Genomic DNA, 19746 nt, shown 5'->3' on the forward strand with positions numbered 1-19746 from the left:
TTACCATGCCTGTCTTCTTCATTCAAATAGTTTATGAAATCCTATATATTCAATTCTTGAAGAATACACAAACCACTAACTGCAGATCTAACCTACCTAAATCTGCTGCCTAAACTTAAAACCACATCTTTTTCTATCTCTATATAACTAAAATACTTTGCCCCAAATATGATATAAATTTACTCAAATTAATAAAAGATGTTTTAGTTTATTATAAAATGTTTGTCAAGAAATTTGTCAGAAAAACAAAATATTGAGATAAAACAAAACAGGAAACAAATTTCCATAAACAGATGTATTCATTAAAAAGTTTAAAAAATATTACATAATAGTCCAATGAAAAAGCAACATGAGTTACATGTAAATTTTTTATACTTCAGTACTAATGATTTTGATGCATTATTGTGACTAGAAGAGCCTCTGTTTCCAAATCTGCATATAGATGTAGAAAACATATACTTTTATATGAGTGGTTGTTTATAAAGTCATAAATTTGAAAAAATTCAAAAGCATTGTGAGCAAAGAAAAGAGGAATGTTTTGGTAATTCAATGTTGTATATATAGTGTGAAATGAAGAAAATATTTTTAATCTAGCAAAAACATAGTAAATACACAAAACTGATCCTCACTAAACTGATCATGTGTTAAAAAATTATGATGAACATTTTGGATTACCTGGAAGTTATTACTGTAAAATATTTTTTTGGATGGAAACATTTAAACTGTACTATTTTCTCAAGATTCTGTTTAAAATTGTGCAGGCATCTAAAGGACCCAACATTATATCTGTAAAGTAACTTCAACCTACTATAAATAAATTATGTTAACCTGATAGAGAGCAAAGATTTAAAAGCCAAATTTATAATCTGCAAATTGCCATATTCAAATTGGTGGTAAGCACATGAGGTTTGAGAGACAAAAAATAATATTTTACTAACAGATAAGAATTTACAATATCCTTCAAACCTGGAGAAAGCATAATCAATCTGACATTGGGTCATAGCCAAAAGGTGGACATAATAAAGTCTGAAGCCTGTATCTTTCATTTCCAACAAACTTATATGATTTACTTACAATTGTGCTTGGGATGCTATGTGCAGCCTCATAACACAGGAAGAGGGTGATACCTGCCACCTAAAGACACTTAAAACATCCAAAATGCATTTTCTTTTTTTTTTGGAGGGGGGGTTCTAGGGATTGAATACAGGGTCTCACTCATGCTGGCAAAGAGTTATACCATTAAACTCTATCCACAGCTCTTTTCATTTTTTTAAACAGTCTCCCTAAATCGTAATCCTCCTGCCTCAGCCTCTGAATTAGCTAGTATTAAAGGCATGAGCCACCATACCTGGCCGAAATAAATATCTAAGACAAACCTCTCCCAATACAAAGGCTGTCAGTGATCAACGTTCTCTCTATATTTATTCCTAGCCCCTTCCTGATCCCTTATGACCTTAAAAGCCATCTTTGCTCATGTTTATTTTGAGCCAATTTCAACCATACAAAAAGGGCAGTGGGTAAGATACACACAATCTCTTGTAGGTATATGCTCTGTTTATGTAGACCCTAAACAAAAAGATCTTCTCACACATATCATCTCTCAAAGTATTCCAAGAAAAATATAAAGTATGCCTCTTTAGATAATTAGTATGAAAAAAGATAAAAACTTTTTCCAAGAGAGATAATATTAGTACAACTTTGTTTATTTCTTTACAATCTGAAATTTTCCTTGTCAGACTGCATTTCTCTTGGACACATTTTTTTGCTCAGTTATTCTTATCTATTAATTCTTGAAAGTTACCAGCCAGGGTATCTATGTTAGGCAGTCTCTAAAAGGGCACCCAGTGATCCCTGTCTTAGGGATTCATGTACTTGTGTAATCCCTTCCCTCTCCATTTTGGGTCGTACTTAATGGTTCACTCCTAACAAATCAAAATGGCAATAGTGACCGGAATATCACTTCTGAGATTAGGTTATGAAAGACCACAACCTTCTGTTTTGGATGCTCTCTCTATTGTTTACCCTGGGGGAAGCCAGCTGCCACATTATGTGAGGCAGCCTTTTGAAGACATTCATGAAGTGGGGAACTTAGATTTGCCAAGATCCACATAAATGCACTTGGAAGTGGAGTCTTCTTCACCTCAGAGGAGCCTTCAGATGAGATCATAACCCCTAATTACAGCTTGATGGAAACTCATAAAACAACCTGAGCCCTAATTCCTGAGGCACAGAAACTGAGATAATAGATGTTTGTTGTTTTAAGCTGGGGTAAATAAGGGTCATAGTTTGTTACTCAGCAATAGATAACAAAGTACCTCATCAAACAAATTGTCAGGTTAACTAGACAAAAATGAAATTTTATGAATCAACCTGAAGAATATAACAAAACCTGTTTATTCTTCATTCTGAAACCTGACATATTTGTAAGTCATTTTTATGGAGGGATGACCTCTTATCTTAGAAATATAGTTACCACACTCCAAACATTAAAAGAGGAAGAAATGCTGAGATGGAAAACAAATTGGCTTCACTTGCAATAAAAGGTCATGATTAATTAACCCAGGGAGAAACACCTAGAATCCTTAAAAATAAAAACTATGGTTGTAAAACAAGTAGACTCAATTATTAGACACACAGAACCTAAAATAAAACCAAAAAAGTCAAATGACAGAGAATTGGAATTCTTTCATGTAATTTTGTCCAATGAATAACATTTATTATGCATCATGTGAGAGATTAGAGCCCAGTTACAACAAAACAAAAAAAGACGAATTAAAACCTTAACAAATTTTATACCAAAATTTGCTTGTTGTAACGTCAACTGCAATTGCATTCATAAAAGAACCAAAAAATGTGGTAAGGCACCCAAGTAACACCTAAAAGCAACACTTGGGCTTAAATAAAGTAACCCTTGCTGTTTCTCGGTTTTATTTCGAAATGAGGCTGGGTCACCAACTGGGGTCCCAAGCTGACCTATACCCCAATGGCCTAGAAACAGAAGGAACGCCCATTCCCGCCTTATGGCACTGATTCTTCACTTTAATAAGCCACCACTGCTGTCACTCAAGATACATTACATTGTCATTGGTCGTAAACTCTTACAGATCGGCCAATTTCTGCCAACTGGCAAGCACTGGCTGTCTTTATTTCCGTGAAGAAAAGTGAGGATAAACAGGCAAAAGAGATAAATAGATATAAAATATCTAGGCTGATGCTAGTACCTGAGCGACCTGCGATCTCCACCGCCGCCGCGACGAATCGGCCTCTGGGCGGGGGCTTTAAGCCAAAATGAAAATGGCTCAGCCAGGAACTGATGCCCAGGCCATGGAGAAGTGTGTCCAAACTTTACTACTTCACGCCGGTGAAGATGACGGTGGCGAGAGTATCAGAAACAGCCCTACACCAGTGTGAACTCGGAGCACCTCAAGCTGCAGAAGCCAGAGCTGCCGACTGTCCCAGTTTTGACGTTTCCTATTGTTGCCGGAAGTGACGTTCGGGTTCTGACCCTTAAAGAAGAAGCATTTTAATTCCCGTTGTTTGTGATTCGCTACAGATTCCTTGTTTCTTGCTTCTTAGTCCGAGCTATTCTGACCTTTTAAATTATACTGATTAATAATCTGCAAAATAATATCGCATTGGCCGTTGAGGAGGCCTTCTGCAGAGTCAAGTTACCTCAGTGTCTGGACGAACGGGCCATGGAATCTGCAGCGAGGAATCCTAGAGCGCCAAGGAGCCCGCCGCTTTGAAGATCTTGCCGCGGTGCGCGGCGGGCTCGAACTTGTTCTTCCAACGCAAACGGTCGGCGCGAGAAGCGCGCTGGGACTCCAGCTCTGGCCTTGAGGGAGTACCTGCTGGAGACTAGTTCCGGTGATGGGCTCCGGTTACAGATGCCTTTTCTCCCCTTCTTGTCCTGCTAGGCTAGAGGTCTTCTTTGCTCGGGGGCTGCCGGGTGAGCCCGAGGGAGACTGCGGGGCTGCGCACTAGTTTGGACAGAGGTCGCCTCTCTCTGCTTTCCTCACTGAGACCCCGGGTGGAGGCGAAAGAGCAGGTCTGTCTCTTCACCCTTTTAACTTAAATTACAGAAGGGGAATCCCGAATGTGCCTTGCCTGTATACCCGCCTGGTGTGTGCTTTTAATAGCGACGAGGTAGAAAATATCGTAGCTGCTTAATCAGATTTAGGCTGTGGCTAAGGATAGAGAAGTTACAGTCTTGAGATCAGGGTAAGGGATGGATTCCTTGTGGATACTCTGAGCTGAGGATGCATCGGGCTCCTCTAAAATACTGATGGGAAGGAAGAGTTGAAAGCAATTGGTTTTTCCTTGCTTGCGTTTTCCAGGTGTTTAAAATATTTCTCCATCTTAATTACAGATTTTCCTCTCACTATAAAAAGAAGTGTCTTGAATTTTAATTCTTTTTTATATTCTGTAATTGGGGTGTCGTAGAATATTTTTCCAGAATTATTCTCAAACCTTTACACAGTTATTCCCTTTCCCTCCAGTTTCCTCAATGCTTTCCCTTCCTCAAACTTTTCTCCATGTCACTTAGTACAGTATTTCCTTAATATCTTTTGTGGAAATTTTCACAAATTTAATTTTTTCTCATCTTTATTCCTCTTGTTTTTGACGCATGGTTTTTAGATAATATAAATCGTTGGATATATGCCACAAACTCTTTAACCATCCACACTAATTTATACAATTTAGTTGTTTGGTTCTAACAAAAATCACTTTTGAGTCCTGTGACAATCCCATTGGGAGGCATCATTTTAATGATCTTAAACTGCTAGGTGATTGAGCTACATTAAAAATCTTAAATATTTTACTTAATAGTATATTTTACTTAATAGAATATATTGTTTTATGCCTTTCTTATCAATTCACTCGGACAGATTTGACTTGTAGACAGAACTCTAGGGGAAGCTAGCCAGCAATATTAAGACCTTAATGACTGAATCTGTGCTACAAGCTGAGTATTGCCTCCTTGGAATTTTCTTTGACAAGGGTAATCAGGTGAAAATGTTAATCACATTTTTTAAAGTAAAAAATTAATTTTCGTTTCCAAAAGTACTCTGTTAAAATATGCATAAGTAATAGATTAGCTTCTTTTAATATCTTAATTTTAGTGTTTTCTCCCCCCCTTTTTTTTTAGCAAAGCCCTTCATGGAAATGTACAGCAGGAGCTGTAATTTTTTTCTGTAATACTCAAATTTTTAAAATTTCTTCATTTTTACTATTCTGTCTTATCACTTATCTCCTTCACCTACAGATCCAAGCTGTACTTGTATCTTACTCTTCTTCAAAATATGTATTCTACTGGTACTGAAGAGGATGTGTTCCAGGGACATACTTTGTTGTCAGAAATTCCATTACCAGAGGTAGAAATAACGTAAGAGACATGGAAATGTGTTTCAGGACTTCAGAAAAAGGAAAGATACCACAAAATTGCATGTACTGGGATGATGAGATATACATTTGGAGGGACTAAACGAAATCTGTGGGAGAGATACCTTTTACATTAAAGTTAGAGAATGTCTTTCAATAAGAAAGTACCTAAGAAGAATTTTACGAAGTTAGATAGGTCTGGAACCTGAAAAAGTTTCAGACATATGAAATTGTTCAGTGGCAGAACCCAAGAAATTTTTTTTTGACAGTTACAACCAGATTAGTTTCCATTTTGTTTTTTCTCAGCTAAGTAAAGGCTGATCTTGGGAAAACTGTTTCCATATGTCCATCTACACCCATGCCTCCTATAAGATGTTAGCTAAAGCTTACCTTCTTGACCAGTATTTTGTATAATTTGATTTTGAGATTGGTTATTTCCCATTTGACTATAACCCAAATTCCCTTTGCCTACAAATGTAAATTTGTTTAGGTGGTATAATTGAGTGGCTGAAAATAGTGACTGAAGTGATCATGGAAGAATGGTAAACAATTATTCAAGAACCTATTCTTCACCATGTTGATAAAGGAGAACAGGCTAAAAATAGGACAGTAGTTTTCCTCAAGAGAGGGAATAGTTGCTCTACCCTGGAGAAATGGCTACAGAAATGGGTGGCAAGGGTCTTAACATAGAAAGCTTACTAAATTTAGGATTTTGCAAATTGGTAGCCTTAATACCTCTTTATGTATAGATTCAGACAAGATGTGTAAGGGAATGATTTATATTCTGATTGCTACTGAAATACAGACTAGGGGGGAAAAGATCACACCAACTACTTCACCCAATTTATGAATTATTCTGTTTTGTTTTGTTTTTAATGTCAATGACTTCATTTTAAAGGAGCTTCATTCTCAGAAGATTCATTAATCAAGGTATTGTTATGTATTATTTTTCTTTTATGAAGTGTCAATGAATAGTCGTAGATATTTTTAAATGTTTTTGAATTTTGCCTCATTGATTAAATTTGTGATTCAAAACCTGTTTATCTCCATCATGCAAAAGTTCTTAACAAATTATCTATGTGTTTATTTTATGAACCTCCTTTGGAAACAACCTCCTTTGGGAATTTTGTAGTCCATTCAGTAAAATTAGAAATAAGTCATTTAGAAATAAGTTTCATGGTATTAATTTGGGAGAGGGAATTTTTTTTTAATGATCTTTTATAAAAAATCTCAAAGATCATGCATGTTTGTATGTTTGGGTGTTTCTGTTATGTACAGTTTTCAGAGTCACTTCTCTTTCATAGATCTCTATGTACATCAGCTTTAGAAGATATCAACAATAAATTTTACAAAGTAATTGTACTGATTTACTTTTTTCACATCATTGTGTTAAGAGTTTCACATGTACTATCGACTCATATTTTGGATTTACTTCATAATTTCATAAGGATTAATGAGATCTTTTTACATGTTAGTTCTTATAGTTTTTGCTGTGATCTCTTGCCCATTTTTCTATTCAGCATCTTTTTTTTTCTCCCCTTATTGTTTTGTAGATTTTTTTTACATGTTCTACATAAGATTATTTTTGTTGGTTATATGTATTGCCAGCATCATCGTCCATTCAATGACCTTTCAGAGTATCTTTTGATGAACAGAAGTTACTAATTTTAATGTGGTTCATTTTATCAATCATAAGACATCTTTCTCTTCCTGAGATCCTGAAGATATTCTCCTCTGTGATCTTCACAAAGCCTGGTTGTTTGGCCTTTGTATATTGTTCATTATAAGATTTTCTTTATTTCTTTCAAGTTTGAATTATATTGATTGTATTTTATTGAAGTTAGATCTTCAATAAACCCTTTGTGAAGGTTGTAATATAGACTTCAAGATTTATGTGGATATTTAGTTGATGTATTACCATTGGAAAAGAATATAGTTTTTTCACTGCTACTCACTATTGTCACTACTATCAATATATATGCTGGTTTTGGACTTGGTTTTGTGTCATTGTTCTGTTTGTACATCTTTTCATGAATTCCAAATTTAATTTCATAAAACATTTTCATAATGAATGATTTAAGTCTTCCAATTTTGATCTTCAAGATTTCTTAGTTATCCTTTAGCTTTTGCATTTCTGTATAAATTTTAGTTAGCTTGTCAATTTCCACCCTCAAAAACCTGTTTTGTGTGTGTGTATGTGTGTGTGTGTGTGTTTTTAGTGGTAGTAGGAAAGGATTGTTTTAGTCAGATTTTTTGCTTTTGTGACTAAAGGATCTGACCAGAACAATTTTAGGAGGAAAAGTTTATTTGAGGGCTCATGGTTTCAGAGGTCTTAGTCCATAGAAGGCTGGCTCTGTTCCTTTGGGCTTCAGGTGAGGCTGAACATAATGGTAGAAGAGTGTGGCAAAGGGAGGCAACTCACATGGCAATCAGAAAGCAGAGAGAGACTCCCCTTGCCAGATAAAAATATATACCCCATAGCCAAGCCCCCAGTGAATCACTTCTTCCAGCCACACCCCACCTGCCTCCAGTTACCACTCAATTAATTCCATCAGGGATCAATTCACTGATTAGGTTAAGGCTATGGCCCAATCATTTCTCTTCCAAAGCTTATATTGTCTCGCATGTGAGCTTTTGGGGAACACCACATCTGAACATTAACAGGGATGCATTGAATTTATGTATCAATAATCTATTGAGTCAATCTTTGATCAAAATGTTGCCTCTTCTCTAGATCTTCTTCAATGCATGTCAATAAAGTTTTATAGTTTTGTTTTGTGATCTTATCCATCTTTTCCAGATTTATTCATGTTTGATATTTATTGAGGCTATAGTGAATTATTGATAGATGTCATTTAAAAACATTTTCTATTATTTGAGGGATACAGAGACATGCAATTGAGTTTTGTGTATTGGCCCAGTATTCAGCAAACTTGCTAAATTTACTTATTATTTCTTTTGGATTTTTTCACATGCAGTTTATTCAGTGTGATGTCAAACAATAATGACATTTTTATTTCTTACTTTTTAATATTTTTTCCTTCTTATATTTTTGTATTATCTAGGAGTTCCAGTTTAATGTTGAAAAAAAGTGATTACAGTAAATATGCTTGCCTCTACTCAATCTCAGAAGAAAACTTGGTATTTCATCATTGAATACAATGTTTGTAGTAGATCTCCCCCCACCTCACCCCACTTTTTTTTTTTTTTGTACTGGAGATTGAACTCAGTGGTGCTCTAGTGCTCTTCCACTAAGCTACATCCTCAGACCTTTTTTATTTTTTGACACAGGATCTCACCAAGTTGCTAAGGGTCTTGCTAAAATTCTAAGACTTGCCATCCTCCTGCCTCAGCCACCCAGGTCACTAGGATTACAAACATGAATCACAGCACCCAGCTGCAGTAGATTTTTTTTTTTTTTGGTAGATATCCTTAATCAAATGTAGGCAATTCCCCTCAATTACTAATGTTCTAATAATTATAAATAAATGTTAGATATTTTCATATATCTATTGTTCATTTATTTCTTTCATGTTTGAGTTATATTGATTGTATTTTGTCTTGTACTTGACTTATAATTTAATAGTTATGAATTTTGGTGCTCCAGTTGTTTCAGTTTGTAACCATTAGGAACTCTTGTTGGCTCCTATGTCCCTTTGACATAACCCTTCAAAATTTTCTTTGTAGAGTGTTTTTGTATTTCCTGAAAACTACATAATGCTTCAGTTCATCTTCTATATTTCCTACCCCAGTCCTAGAATTGAATGTTTCTTCAAGGAGCCCTGATTTCTTGTATTGTAGACATCAAGATCTAGATGCTAGTTTGCCATAGGATTGCTATGCTTGTTGCTGAAGGATGTTACTTTCAGAAACTTCCACTTGATAGAGAAACAAAATATATGTGTATATATTGAGCACTACACAGGTTAAATATCTCTTATCCAAAATGTTTGAGGATCATAGTGTTTTAAATTTTGGAGTTTTTCAGATTTTGGAGTATTTGCATAGGGTATTGATCAAGCATTTCTAATAAAAAAATCTGTGATTTGAAATGCTGAGAATCTGAAACTTTTTGCATACAGACATGATGATCAAAAAGCTTCAGGTTTGGGGAGTGTTTTGGATTTGGGGTTTTGGCTTAAGATTGTTCTAGGTGTGTGCACATATCAATAAATCTTTCTATTTGAAATGATTGGTATCAATATTACGGTAAACATGTCGATACTGATGTTTCTAACTATAATCAGTTAACACATAGAGCTAATTCTAGTGTACTCCACTTACTTGTAAAATTCCTCTTAAACCTGGTTCTCATTATGCAATCATCAATATACCTAATTTTAAACTTCAATATATCTCTTTAAGAGTATCAGAATTTTTATCTCATATGCATATAGGCAAAAACTTTATGAACCAGAGTGCAGTGTTTATGTGTTGTTGTTTTTTGCCTTTAATCTCACAGACTCCATTCACTTTCACCCATTCCCTTTAATGCAGTTGTTTCATATATTGGTAATGTAATTCGATTACCCTTTTATAGTCTACACTCGATCCTGTGCAGTTTCCTAAATTATTTTTAAAATTTTTGCATCCATTAGCATTCACTCTTTGGACTGCAGAATTTCATGGATCTTGATGAAGGCATAATGTCATTTATCTATCTATAAGATATCAGAACTAGTAGATTATCTCTCTAAATTAATACCCTATATTTCACCTATATATCTTACTCTTCTCCCTCTGAATCTTTGGCAACTATTGACCTTTGTGTTTTTTTATTGTTTCTATAATTTTACTATTTACAGAATGTCTTCTCTTTGAAATTGTCTAGTAGCCTTTTTGGAGTTGCTTTTGCTTAGAAATATGAATTAAGATCTATCTATGTCCTTTTGTAGCTTGAAAAGTCATTTCTTTTTATTGTTAAATAATATTCCATTGTGTGGATGTACATTACTGTAATACACCTCAGGTTGTCTTGGTTGCTTTCACTTTTGAGTGATTATGAATAGAACTGTTGTACACACTGATTATGTAGGATTTTATTCATACATAAATTTTTGTTAGGTTAGTGGATAAATGAGTACTATAATTGCTGAATGTGTGGTAAGACTATGATTAGTTATGTAAGAAACTGCCAAACCATCTCCCAAAATGGCTATACTACTTTGAATTCTCACTAGCAATAGAGTTTTGTTTCTTCATATCCTCAAATACATTTGGTTATCAATAGGCTTATTTTGTTGTGTTTTGTTTTTGGATTCTAGCAATTCTAATAGGTGTGCAGTAGTATCTTGTTATGGTTTGGATACGAAATGTCCTCCAAAAGTTCCTGGATTAATGCAGGAATAGTCAGAGTTGAAATGATTAGATTATAAGAGCTGTGACCAAATCAATCCATTCTAGTTTGAATGGAATAACAGAATGGTAACTCTAGGGAGTGGAGGTCACTAGAGGAAGTAGGTCACTGGGGCGTGTCCTAGAAGGGTTTGTCTTCCTTGTAACCCATTCCCCCTTCTCTTTCTGCCTCCTGGTTGCCATGAAGTGAATAGCTTTCCTCTGCCAGAACCTTTGACCATGATGTTCTGCCTCAACTTGGGAGCCCAGAGCAATGAGGTCTGTCAGCTATGGACTGACATTTCTGAAATCCTGAGCCTCAAATAAAATTTTCCTCCTCTAAGTTGTTCTTCTCAGGTATTTTGGTCATAGTAGAGAAAAGCTGACTAACACATATTTCATTGTTTTATTTTTAAATTTGCAATTACCTGATGATATGTTGAGCATCTATTTAAATATTTTATAAAAATTTTTAAAATTTATTTATTGGTGCATGTGAATTATACAGAATAGTGAGTTTTCTTGTATCCTATTTGTGCATGCATATAACACATAATTTGACCAGTATTACTCTCTAGTAATTTCCCCACCTTTGTCCCTTCCTCTAATGGTTTGTTTCTACTTTCATGACATTCTTTTTTTTTTCCCTCTAGCTTTTATATACAAGAGAAAGTATATGATACTTGTCTTTCTGTGTCTGGTTTATTTTGTCCTCTAGTTCTCATTTTCCTGCAAATAAAATAATTAATTTCATTCTTTATTACTGAGTAAAACTCCATTTTTTTTTGTGTGTGTGTGTGTGTACATACTTTATTTTCTTTATCCATTCATCTGTTGACAGACATCTAGGTCAGTTTCAATTTGTCTGTTGTGAATTGTGCTGTAATAAACATGAGTATGCAGGTATCCCTAAGCATACTGATTTTAATTCTTCTGGGCACAGGTATTACTGTTTCATATTGTTTTGCTTTGTTTTTCTGAGCTTGGGGTTGAATCCAGACCCTCTTACATACAGGGCAAGTCCCCAGCCCTGACTTAAATTATCTTGGATAAATACTGAGGAGCAGTATTGCTGAATCATATAATAGTTCTATTTTTAGTTTTTTAAGCAATCTCCATACTGATTTCCATAGTAGCTGTACTAATTTACATTCCAGACTATGTAAGAATTCCTTTCCCCCAGCATCCTCACCAGCATTTATGTTCACATTCTTGATGATTGTTGCCATTCTGACTGTGATGAGATGGAATCTCAGTATAGTTTTGATTTGCACTTCCCTGATGGCTAAACATGTTGAACATATTATAATTGTTATATAATGGTTTTTATTTATTTCTTTGAGAAGTGTATGTTAGTTCATTTGTCCATTTATTTAATTTTTTTAGTCTTTTTTAGTTCTTTATGTTTTTGGATATTAATCATCTTTCAGTAGAATAACTGGCAAAGATTTTCACCCATTGCAGGCTGTGTGTCTTTATGCTGATTTTTCCTTTGTTGTACAGAAGCTTTTTAATTTGATACCATCCCATTTATTGATTCTTACTTTTATTTCCTGAGCTCTAGGAGTCTTATTTAGGAAGTTGTTTTCTGTACTTCCTATTGAATTATTTCTCTTGTTTTCTTTTCTAACAGTTATAAACCTTCTGGTGTTATACCATTTTGAGTTGACTTTTATGCAAGGCGAGAATATCTTATATGCTTGTATGCCACCTGTATTTCTCTTTGGTGAATTCTCTGTTCAATCTTTTGCCCAGTTTTTAACTGAGTTGTTGACTTTATGCTCTTCAATTTGAGTTCTTTGGATATTTTGGAAACAAGTCTTTACCCAATATGTATTTTGTAACACCATGACCTCTTTTTGTTCTCCTAACAATATCTTCCATAGAACAGAAGTTTTAATTTTAATGAAACTTAGCTTACCAATTTTTGGTTTTATGGATTATAAATTGATATTATCTAGAAACTCATTGCTAAACTCAAGGTCATATCAGGTTTCTACTATATTTCCTCTTAAAGTTTTATACTTTTACATTATACATTAAGATCCATGATCCTTCTAAACTAAATTTTATAAAACATATAAGGTCTGTATAGAGATTCCTTTTGATTCTCTTCATATGTAATATATTTATTTTTCTTTGGATGCTTTTAGAACTACTGCTTTTCTCTTATGAGATACATCACACTGATATATCTTGGCATGAGTTTTATTTCACTTATGTCGATCACTCAATGACTCTTTCAGTCTAGAAAATAATGACATTTAGGTCTAAGAGGTGTTTTTGTATTATTTCACACCTTCTTCCCTCAGTGTCTCTGATGACTTTCTGGAATTTCCATTCATTAGATGTCAGACCTTTTGGTTTGATGCCCTGGTTTTCTTATACTTTTCCATGTTTGTATCTTTTCATCCTTTGTTTAATATATTTATTTTTTCAAACTTATCTTCTAATTTTTATTGAAATTTTTATTTTTACTATTATTTTAAATTGTTTTTGATTTTTAGTTAAATTTCATTATAGTGTAAAAGCAGACATTGTATGATTTCTATTCTTTTAAGTTTGCTACAGTGTTTTATGGTCTATTATGAGTCTACTTTAGTGAATGTTCCATGTGTTCTTATGAATGTGTATTCTGCAATTGTGGGTGAAGTCGTTTTTAGATATCTGTTATATCCAGTTAATTGATGGTGTCCTGAGTCCTTAATCATCTTCTGTCTGCTAGATTTGGATATTTATTATAGAAGGGTGTCAGAAGTCTCCAGTTAAAATAGTGAATTTATCTGTTTCTCCTCACAGTTCTCACATATTTTGATGTTCTTTTGTCAGGTGCATATATGTTAAGGGTTATTATATTTTCTTGGAATTTGATTTTATCATTATGTAATGTCCCTCTTTATCACTGATGCCTTTTCATATTATAAAATATGCTATGTCTGAACTTAATATAGTTATTTGCACTTTTTTGATGAGTCTTACCATTTTTTTTTCTCTATCCATTTGCTTTTAATCTATATGTGTCTCTTTTAAAATGGTCTTCTTACAGAAAGCATATAGTTGGATCTTGTTTTTTTTTAATTCACTCTGACAATCTCTGACTCATTTTTAAATTATGATAAACTTTTTCATTCTTTTTTAAGCCTTCTATTCAGTTTTTTAAAATATTTTTTAGTTGTAGTTAGACACAATACATTTATTTTATTTATTCATTTTTATGTGGTGCTGAGGATTGAACCCAGTGCCCTTCATTTGCTAAGAGAGCACTACACCATTGAGCCACAACCCCAACCCCCCCCAATTCAGTTTTAATATTTTTTCTAACATATGGATGGCCCCTAGCTTACAATGAAAGGTCCAACTTAAATTTTTCAACTTTACAGTGTTTTTAATGAGAATAATAAATGCATTTTCTTTCTTTTTTTTCTCTTCTTTTTTTTATTGGTTGTTCAAAACATTACAAAGCTCATGACATATCATCTTCTATACATTTGATTCAAGTGGGTTATGAACTCCTATTTTTTACCTCAAATACAAGTTGCAGAATCACATGGGTTACACATCCACATTTTTACATAATACCATATTAATGACTGTTGTATTCTGCTACCTTTCCTATCCCCTACTATCCACCCTCCCCTTCCCATCTAGGGTTTAGACACACCTTATATGGACTTTCAAATGATTTTTCTTATACTTCATTCTCTTGGCCTTACTTGTGTACTTTCAGAAGTATCTGGTGCCCCTTATTTGTGAACCTATGTAGTTTCTATTGTTTGCTAAATTGCTCTTTCTCTGCCCTGCTAGGTTGGCTGTCACTCATCCATCTGCTTTCCATTTTCCATAATTTTGTTAATTATTATTTTATCACATTAAATCTCCTCCAGTTGTCTTTATCCTGGAGGGTATATATAATTTTTAGTTATTTACTTTCATCTTAGTGGTGTTTAGAAAATGGAAATGAAGCTATATTCTTTTAATCTGTCTTATGTAGGTGGACCTTGAACTTATTTATTTATTTAATGGATTTTGTTCATCTATATTTATTTGTAAAGAAAGCATCTGATTGGCAACTGTGTGAGGTCAGAGCCTTAGGAATAATGACTATGTCTTTGCCAAATTTCTGTGTCTTCATTTTTTACTGATTGCATCATGTAAATCTTTTTTTTTTTTTTATTGTTGGTCGTTCAAAACATTACACAGTTCTTAATACATCATCTTTCATAGTTTGATTCAAGTGGGTTATGAACTCCCAACTTTACCCCGTATACAGATTGCTGTTTCACATCAGTTACCCTTCCATTGATTGACATATTGCCTTTCTAGTGTCTGATGTATTCTGCTGTCTGTCCTATTCTCTACTATCCCCCCTCCCCTCCCCTCCCCTCCCCTTTTCTCATCCCTGTTTAATGTAGATCTTCTTCTCAAGCTCTTCGTCCTTACCCTGTCCTTGTTTACTCCCCTTATATCAAAGGGGTCATTTGGTATTTGTTTTTTAACGATTGACTAGCTTCACTTAGCATAATCTGCTCTAATGCCATCCATTTCCCTCCAAATTCTATGATTTTGTCGTTCCTTAATGCAGAGTAATACTCCATTGTGTATAAATGCCACATTTTTTTTATCCATTCATCTACTGAAGGGCATCTAGGCTGATTCCATAATCTTGCTATAGTGAATTGTGCTGCTATGAACATCGATGTAGCAGTGTCTCTGTAACATGCTCTTATTAGGTCTTTAGGGAATAGACCGAGAAGGGGAATAGCTGGGTCAAATGGTGGTTCCATTCCCAGCTTTCCAAGAAATCTCCATACTGCTTTCCAAATTGGCTGCACCAATTTGCAGTCCCACCAGCAATGAACAAGAGTGCCCTTTTCCCGCATCCTCTCCAGCACTTATTGTTGTTTGACTTCCTAATGGCTGCCAATCTTACTGTAGTGAGATGGTATCTTAGGGTAGTTTTGATTTGCATTTCTCTAACTGCTAGCGATGGTGAGCATTTTTTCATGTACTTATTGATTGATTGTATGTCCTCCTCTGAGAATTGTCTGTTCAGGTCCTTGGCCCATTTATTGATTGGGTTATTTGTTATCTTATTGTCTAATTTTTTGAGTTCTTTGTATATTCTGGTTATTAGGGCTCTATCTGAAGTGTGTGGATTAAAGATTTGTTCCCAGGATGTAGGCTCCCTGTTTATCTCTCTTATTGTTTCTTTTGCTGAGAAAAAACTTTTTAGTTTGAGTAAGTCCCATTTGTTGATTCTAGTTGTTAACTCTTGCGCTATGGGTGACCTATTGAGGAATTTGGGGCCCGATCCCACAGTATGTAGATCATAACCAACTTTTTCTTCTATCAGATGCCATGTCTCTGATTTAATATCAAGCTCCTTAATCCATTTTGAGTTAACTTTTGTGCATGGCGAGAGATAGGGGTTCAGATTCATTTTGATGCAAATGGATTTCCAGTTTTCCCAGCACCATTTGTTGAAGATGCTATCCTTCCTCCATTGCATGCTTTTAGCCCCTTTATCAAATATAAGATAGTTGTAGTTTTGTGGATTGGTTTCTGTGTCCTCTATTCTGTACCATTGGTCCACCCGCCTGTTTTGGTACCAGTACCATGCTGTTTTTGTTACTATTGCTCTGTAGTATAGTTTGAAGTCTGGTATCGCTATACCGCCTGATTCACACTTCCTGCTTAGCATTGTTTTTGCTATTCTGGGTCTTTTATTATTCCATATGAATTTCATGATTCTTTTCTCTATTTCTACAAGAAATGCCGTTGGGATTTTGATTGGCATTGCATTGAACTTATAGAGAACTTTTGGTAATATCGCCATTTTGATGATGTTAGTTCTACCTATCCATGAGCAGGGTATATTTTTCCATCTTCTAAGGTCTTCTTCTATATCTTTCTTTAGGGTTCTATAATTTTCATTATATAAATCTTTCACCTCTTTTGTTAGGTTGATTCCCAAGTATTTTATTTTTTGGGGGGATATTGTGAATGGAGTAGTTGTCCTCATTTCCGTTTCAGAGGATTTGTCACTGATATACAGGAATGCCTTTGATTTATGCGTGTTGATCTTATATCCTGCCACTTTGCTGAATTCATTTATTAGCTCTAATAGCTTCTTTGTAGACCCTTTTGGGTCTGCTAGGTATAGGATCATATCATCTGCAAATAGTGATAATTTAAGTTCTTCTTTTCCTATTTTTATGCCTTTAATTTCTTTCGTCTGTCTAATTGCTCTGGCCAGTGTTTCGAGGACTATGTTGAACAGAAGTGGTGAGAGAGGGCATCCCTGTCTTGTACCAGATCTTAGAGGGAATGCCTTCAATTTTTCTCCATTCAGAATGATGCTGGTCTGTGGCTTATCGTAGATTGCTTTTACAATGTTGAGGTATGTTCCAGTTATCCCTAATTTTTCTAGAGTTTTGAACATGAAGGGATGCTGTACTTTGTCGAATGCTTTTTCTGCATCTATCGAGATGATCATATGGTTCTTATTTTTAAGTCTATTGATGTGGTGAATAACATTTATTGATTTCCGTATATTGAACCAGCCTTGCATCCCAGGGATGAATCCTACTTGATCATGATGTATAATTTTTTTGATATGTATTTGAATCCGATTCGCCAGAATTTTATTGAGGATTTTTGCGTCAAGGTTCATTAGAGATATTGGTCTGTAGTTTTCTTTCTTTGAAGTGTCTTTGTCTGGTTTCGGAATCAGGGTGATGTTGGCCTCATAGAATGAATTTGGAAGTTCTCCCTCTTTTTCTATTTCCTGAAATAGCTTGAAAAGTATTGGTGTTAGTTCCTCTTTAAAGGTTTTGTAAAACTCTGCTGTATACCCATCCGGTCCTGGGCTTTTCTTAGTTGGTAATCTTTTGATGGTTTCTTCTATTTCCTCTATTGTTATTGGTCTGTTTAGGTTGTCTATATCCTCCTAACTCAATCTGGGCAGGTCATAAGACTTAAGGAATTTATCTATGCCTTCACTATCTTCTATTTTATTGGAGTATAAGGATTCAAAATAATTTCTGATTATCTTCTGTATTTCTGAAGTGTCTGTTGTGATATTACCTTTTTCATCCCGTATGTTAGTAATTTGAGTTCTCTCTCTTCTTCTCTTCGCTAGCATGGCTAAGGGTCTGTCAATTTTATTTATTTTTTCAAAGAACCAACTTTTAGTCTTGTCAATTTTTTCAATTGTTTCTTTTGTTTCAATTTCATTTATTTCAGCTCTGATTTTAATTATTTCTTGCCTTCTACTTCTTTTGCTGTTGTTTTGCTCTTCTTTTTCTAGGATTTTGAGATGAAGTATGAGATCATTTATTTGTTGGTTTTTTCTTTTTTTGAGGAATGAACTCCAAGCAATGAATTTTCCTCTTAGAACTGCTTTCAATGTGTCCCATAGATTCCGATATGTTGTGTCTGTGTTTTCATTTAACTCTAGGAAGTTTTTAATTTCCTCCTTGATGTCTTCTAAAACCCATTGATCATTCAGCAACCTATTGTTCATTCTCCAAGTGATGCTTGATTTTTCCTTCATTCTCTTATCATTGATTTTCAGTTTTATTCCATTATGATCAGATAAGATGCATGGTATTATCTCTACCCCTTTATATTGTCTAAGAGTTGCCCTGTGACATAATATATGGTCTATTTTTGAGAAGGTTCCATGTGCTGCTGAGAAAAAAGTGTAACTACTTGATTTTGGGTGGTATAGTCTATATATGTCAATTAAGTCTAGGTTGTTAATTGTGTTATTGAGTTCTATAGTTTCTTTATTTAACTTTTGTTTGTAAGATCTGTCCAGTGGTGAGAGAGGTGTGTTGAAGTCTCCCATGATTATTGTATGGTGGTCTATTAGACTCTTGAACTTGAGGAGAGTTTGCTTGATGAACACAGCCGCACCATTATTTGGGGCATATATATTTATGATTGTTATGTCTTGTTGGTGTATGGTTCCCTTGAGCAGTATGAAGTGTCCTTCTTTATCCCTTTGCATCATGTAAATCTTATGTAAGTATCTAAAATAGTCACTGATAGAGGCCATTTTAACTTGCTGTGTCTTTCCAAATTCTACTTTATTGTTCAAAGCAAAAATATTTGGGAGAATGTCATATGAAATCCGTTGTAAGAACATGAACATAAAGCAAACTTTTTTGCAAGGGAAAGATAATGGGTGGTAGGAAAGAAGCTCACTACACATTCTAGAATTTATAGTAGATACAAGTCAGTAAGTACTTGACAGGTAGGAAAGATAATAGCTAATATGCCATTATGTAAAAATGTGAGTATGTAACAGATGTGATTCTGCAATCTGTATTTGGGGTAGAAATGGGAGTTCAAAACCCAATTGAGTCAGATGTATGAAAGATGATATATCATGAGCTCTGTAATGTTTTGAACAATCAATAAAAAAAATAGAAATAGAGCTGGGATAAAATCAACATAGCAAGTGCCCATGAGAGAGATGAACAAGGAAGAGTAGAGAAATTTCAAAACGTAAACTGACTTAACCACTCTTTCCTGGATTTTTATTTTTATGTGATAAATTAGATTCTTTCAAGAGTTGGAGCTGAATCTAATGTTAAATAATGGCAACAGGTGACTTAAAAAGAAGCTTACGGAACCTAGAACAAGTGCTTCGCTTGCTAAATTATCCTGAAGAAGTGGACTGTGTAGGGTAAGTTATAATATCAAACTTATTTGTATTATTTTGCTAATAATTTAGAGGGAACACCTAAATAAAAACAAAGATTTTATCCTATTTAAATTTCCTTTGAAATATTTAAAATATTTGAGAAAGGACATTTTAGAAGTTTGTATATAAGTATTGATTAGTGAGAAATTCCAACCCAAGAGAATTAAGATACTATTTATATAAGTTCATTATACACTAGTATAAAGTATTATTTCTCTATAACTTTTAAATTTATAGAAATATGACAAACTGATTTTATTAGTTATAATCTACTACTCATTCAGTTGAATCATATTTCTTATTTTTTAATATATTCA

General features: G+C 34.3%; 2 protein-coding genes across 9 annotated transcripts in view; one reads left to right on the forward strand and one right to left on the reverse strand.

Annotated features, from left to right (window-relative positions):
* Positions 1-3496, reverse strand: part of Fbxo8 (F-box protein 8) — a 53440-nt gene extending 49944 nt beyond the window's left edge. Inside the window, exon 1 of one of the 2 annotated variants that reach the window (XM_013358712.4) lies at positions 3222-3496. The gene's annotated coding sequence lies outside the window, so the exon portion shown is untranslated. The remainder of the gene's footprint in view (positions 1-3221) is intronic. The other variant, XM_005325513.5, reaches the window with a different exon arrangement.
* Positions 3465-19746, forward strand: part of Cep44 (centrosomal protein 44) — a 42238-nt gene continuing 25956 nt past the window's right edge. For 4 of the 7 annotated variants that reach the window (XR_002483993.3, XM_013358709.4, XM_040293910.2 and 1 more), the window contains exons 1-4: positions 3465-4048; positions 5267-5386; positions 6281-6312; positions 19285-19411. Coding sequence is in view for 6 of the 7 variants with exons in the window: in XM_013358709.4 (XP_013214163.1) it covers positions 19323-19411 (89 nt within the window). In the remaining variant the exon portion in view is untranslated. The remainder of the gene's footprint in view (positions 4049-5266; positions 5387-6280; positions 6313-19284; positions 19412-19746) is intronic. The other 3 variants (XM_013358710.4, XM_013358711.4, XM_005325515.5) reach the window with 3 other exon arrangements.

Source organism: Ictidomys tridecemlineatus, chromosome 14 (genome assembly GCF_052094955.1).
Source record: "Ictidomys tridecemlineatus isolate mIctTri1 chromosome 14, mIctTri1.hap1, whole genome shotgun sequence".
In the NCBI taxonomy this organism is placed as follows: Eukaryota; Metazoa; Chordata; class Mammalia; order Rodentia; family Sciuridae; genus Ictidomys; species Ictidomys tridecemlineatus.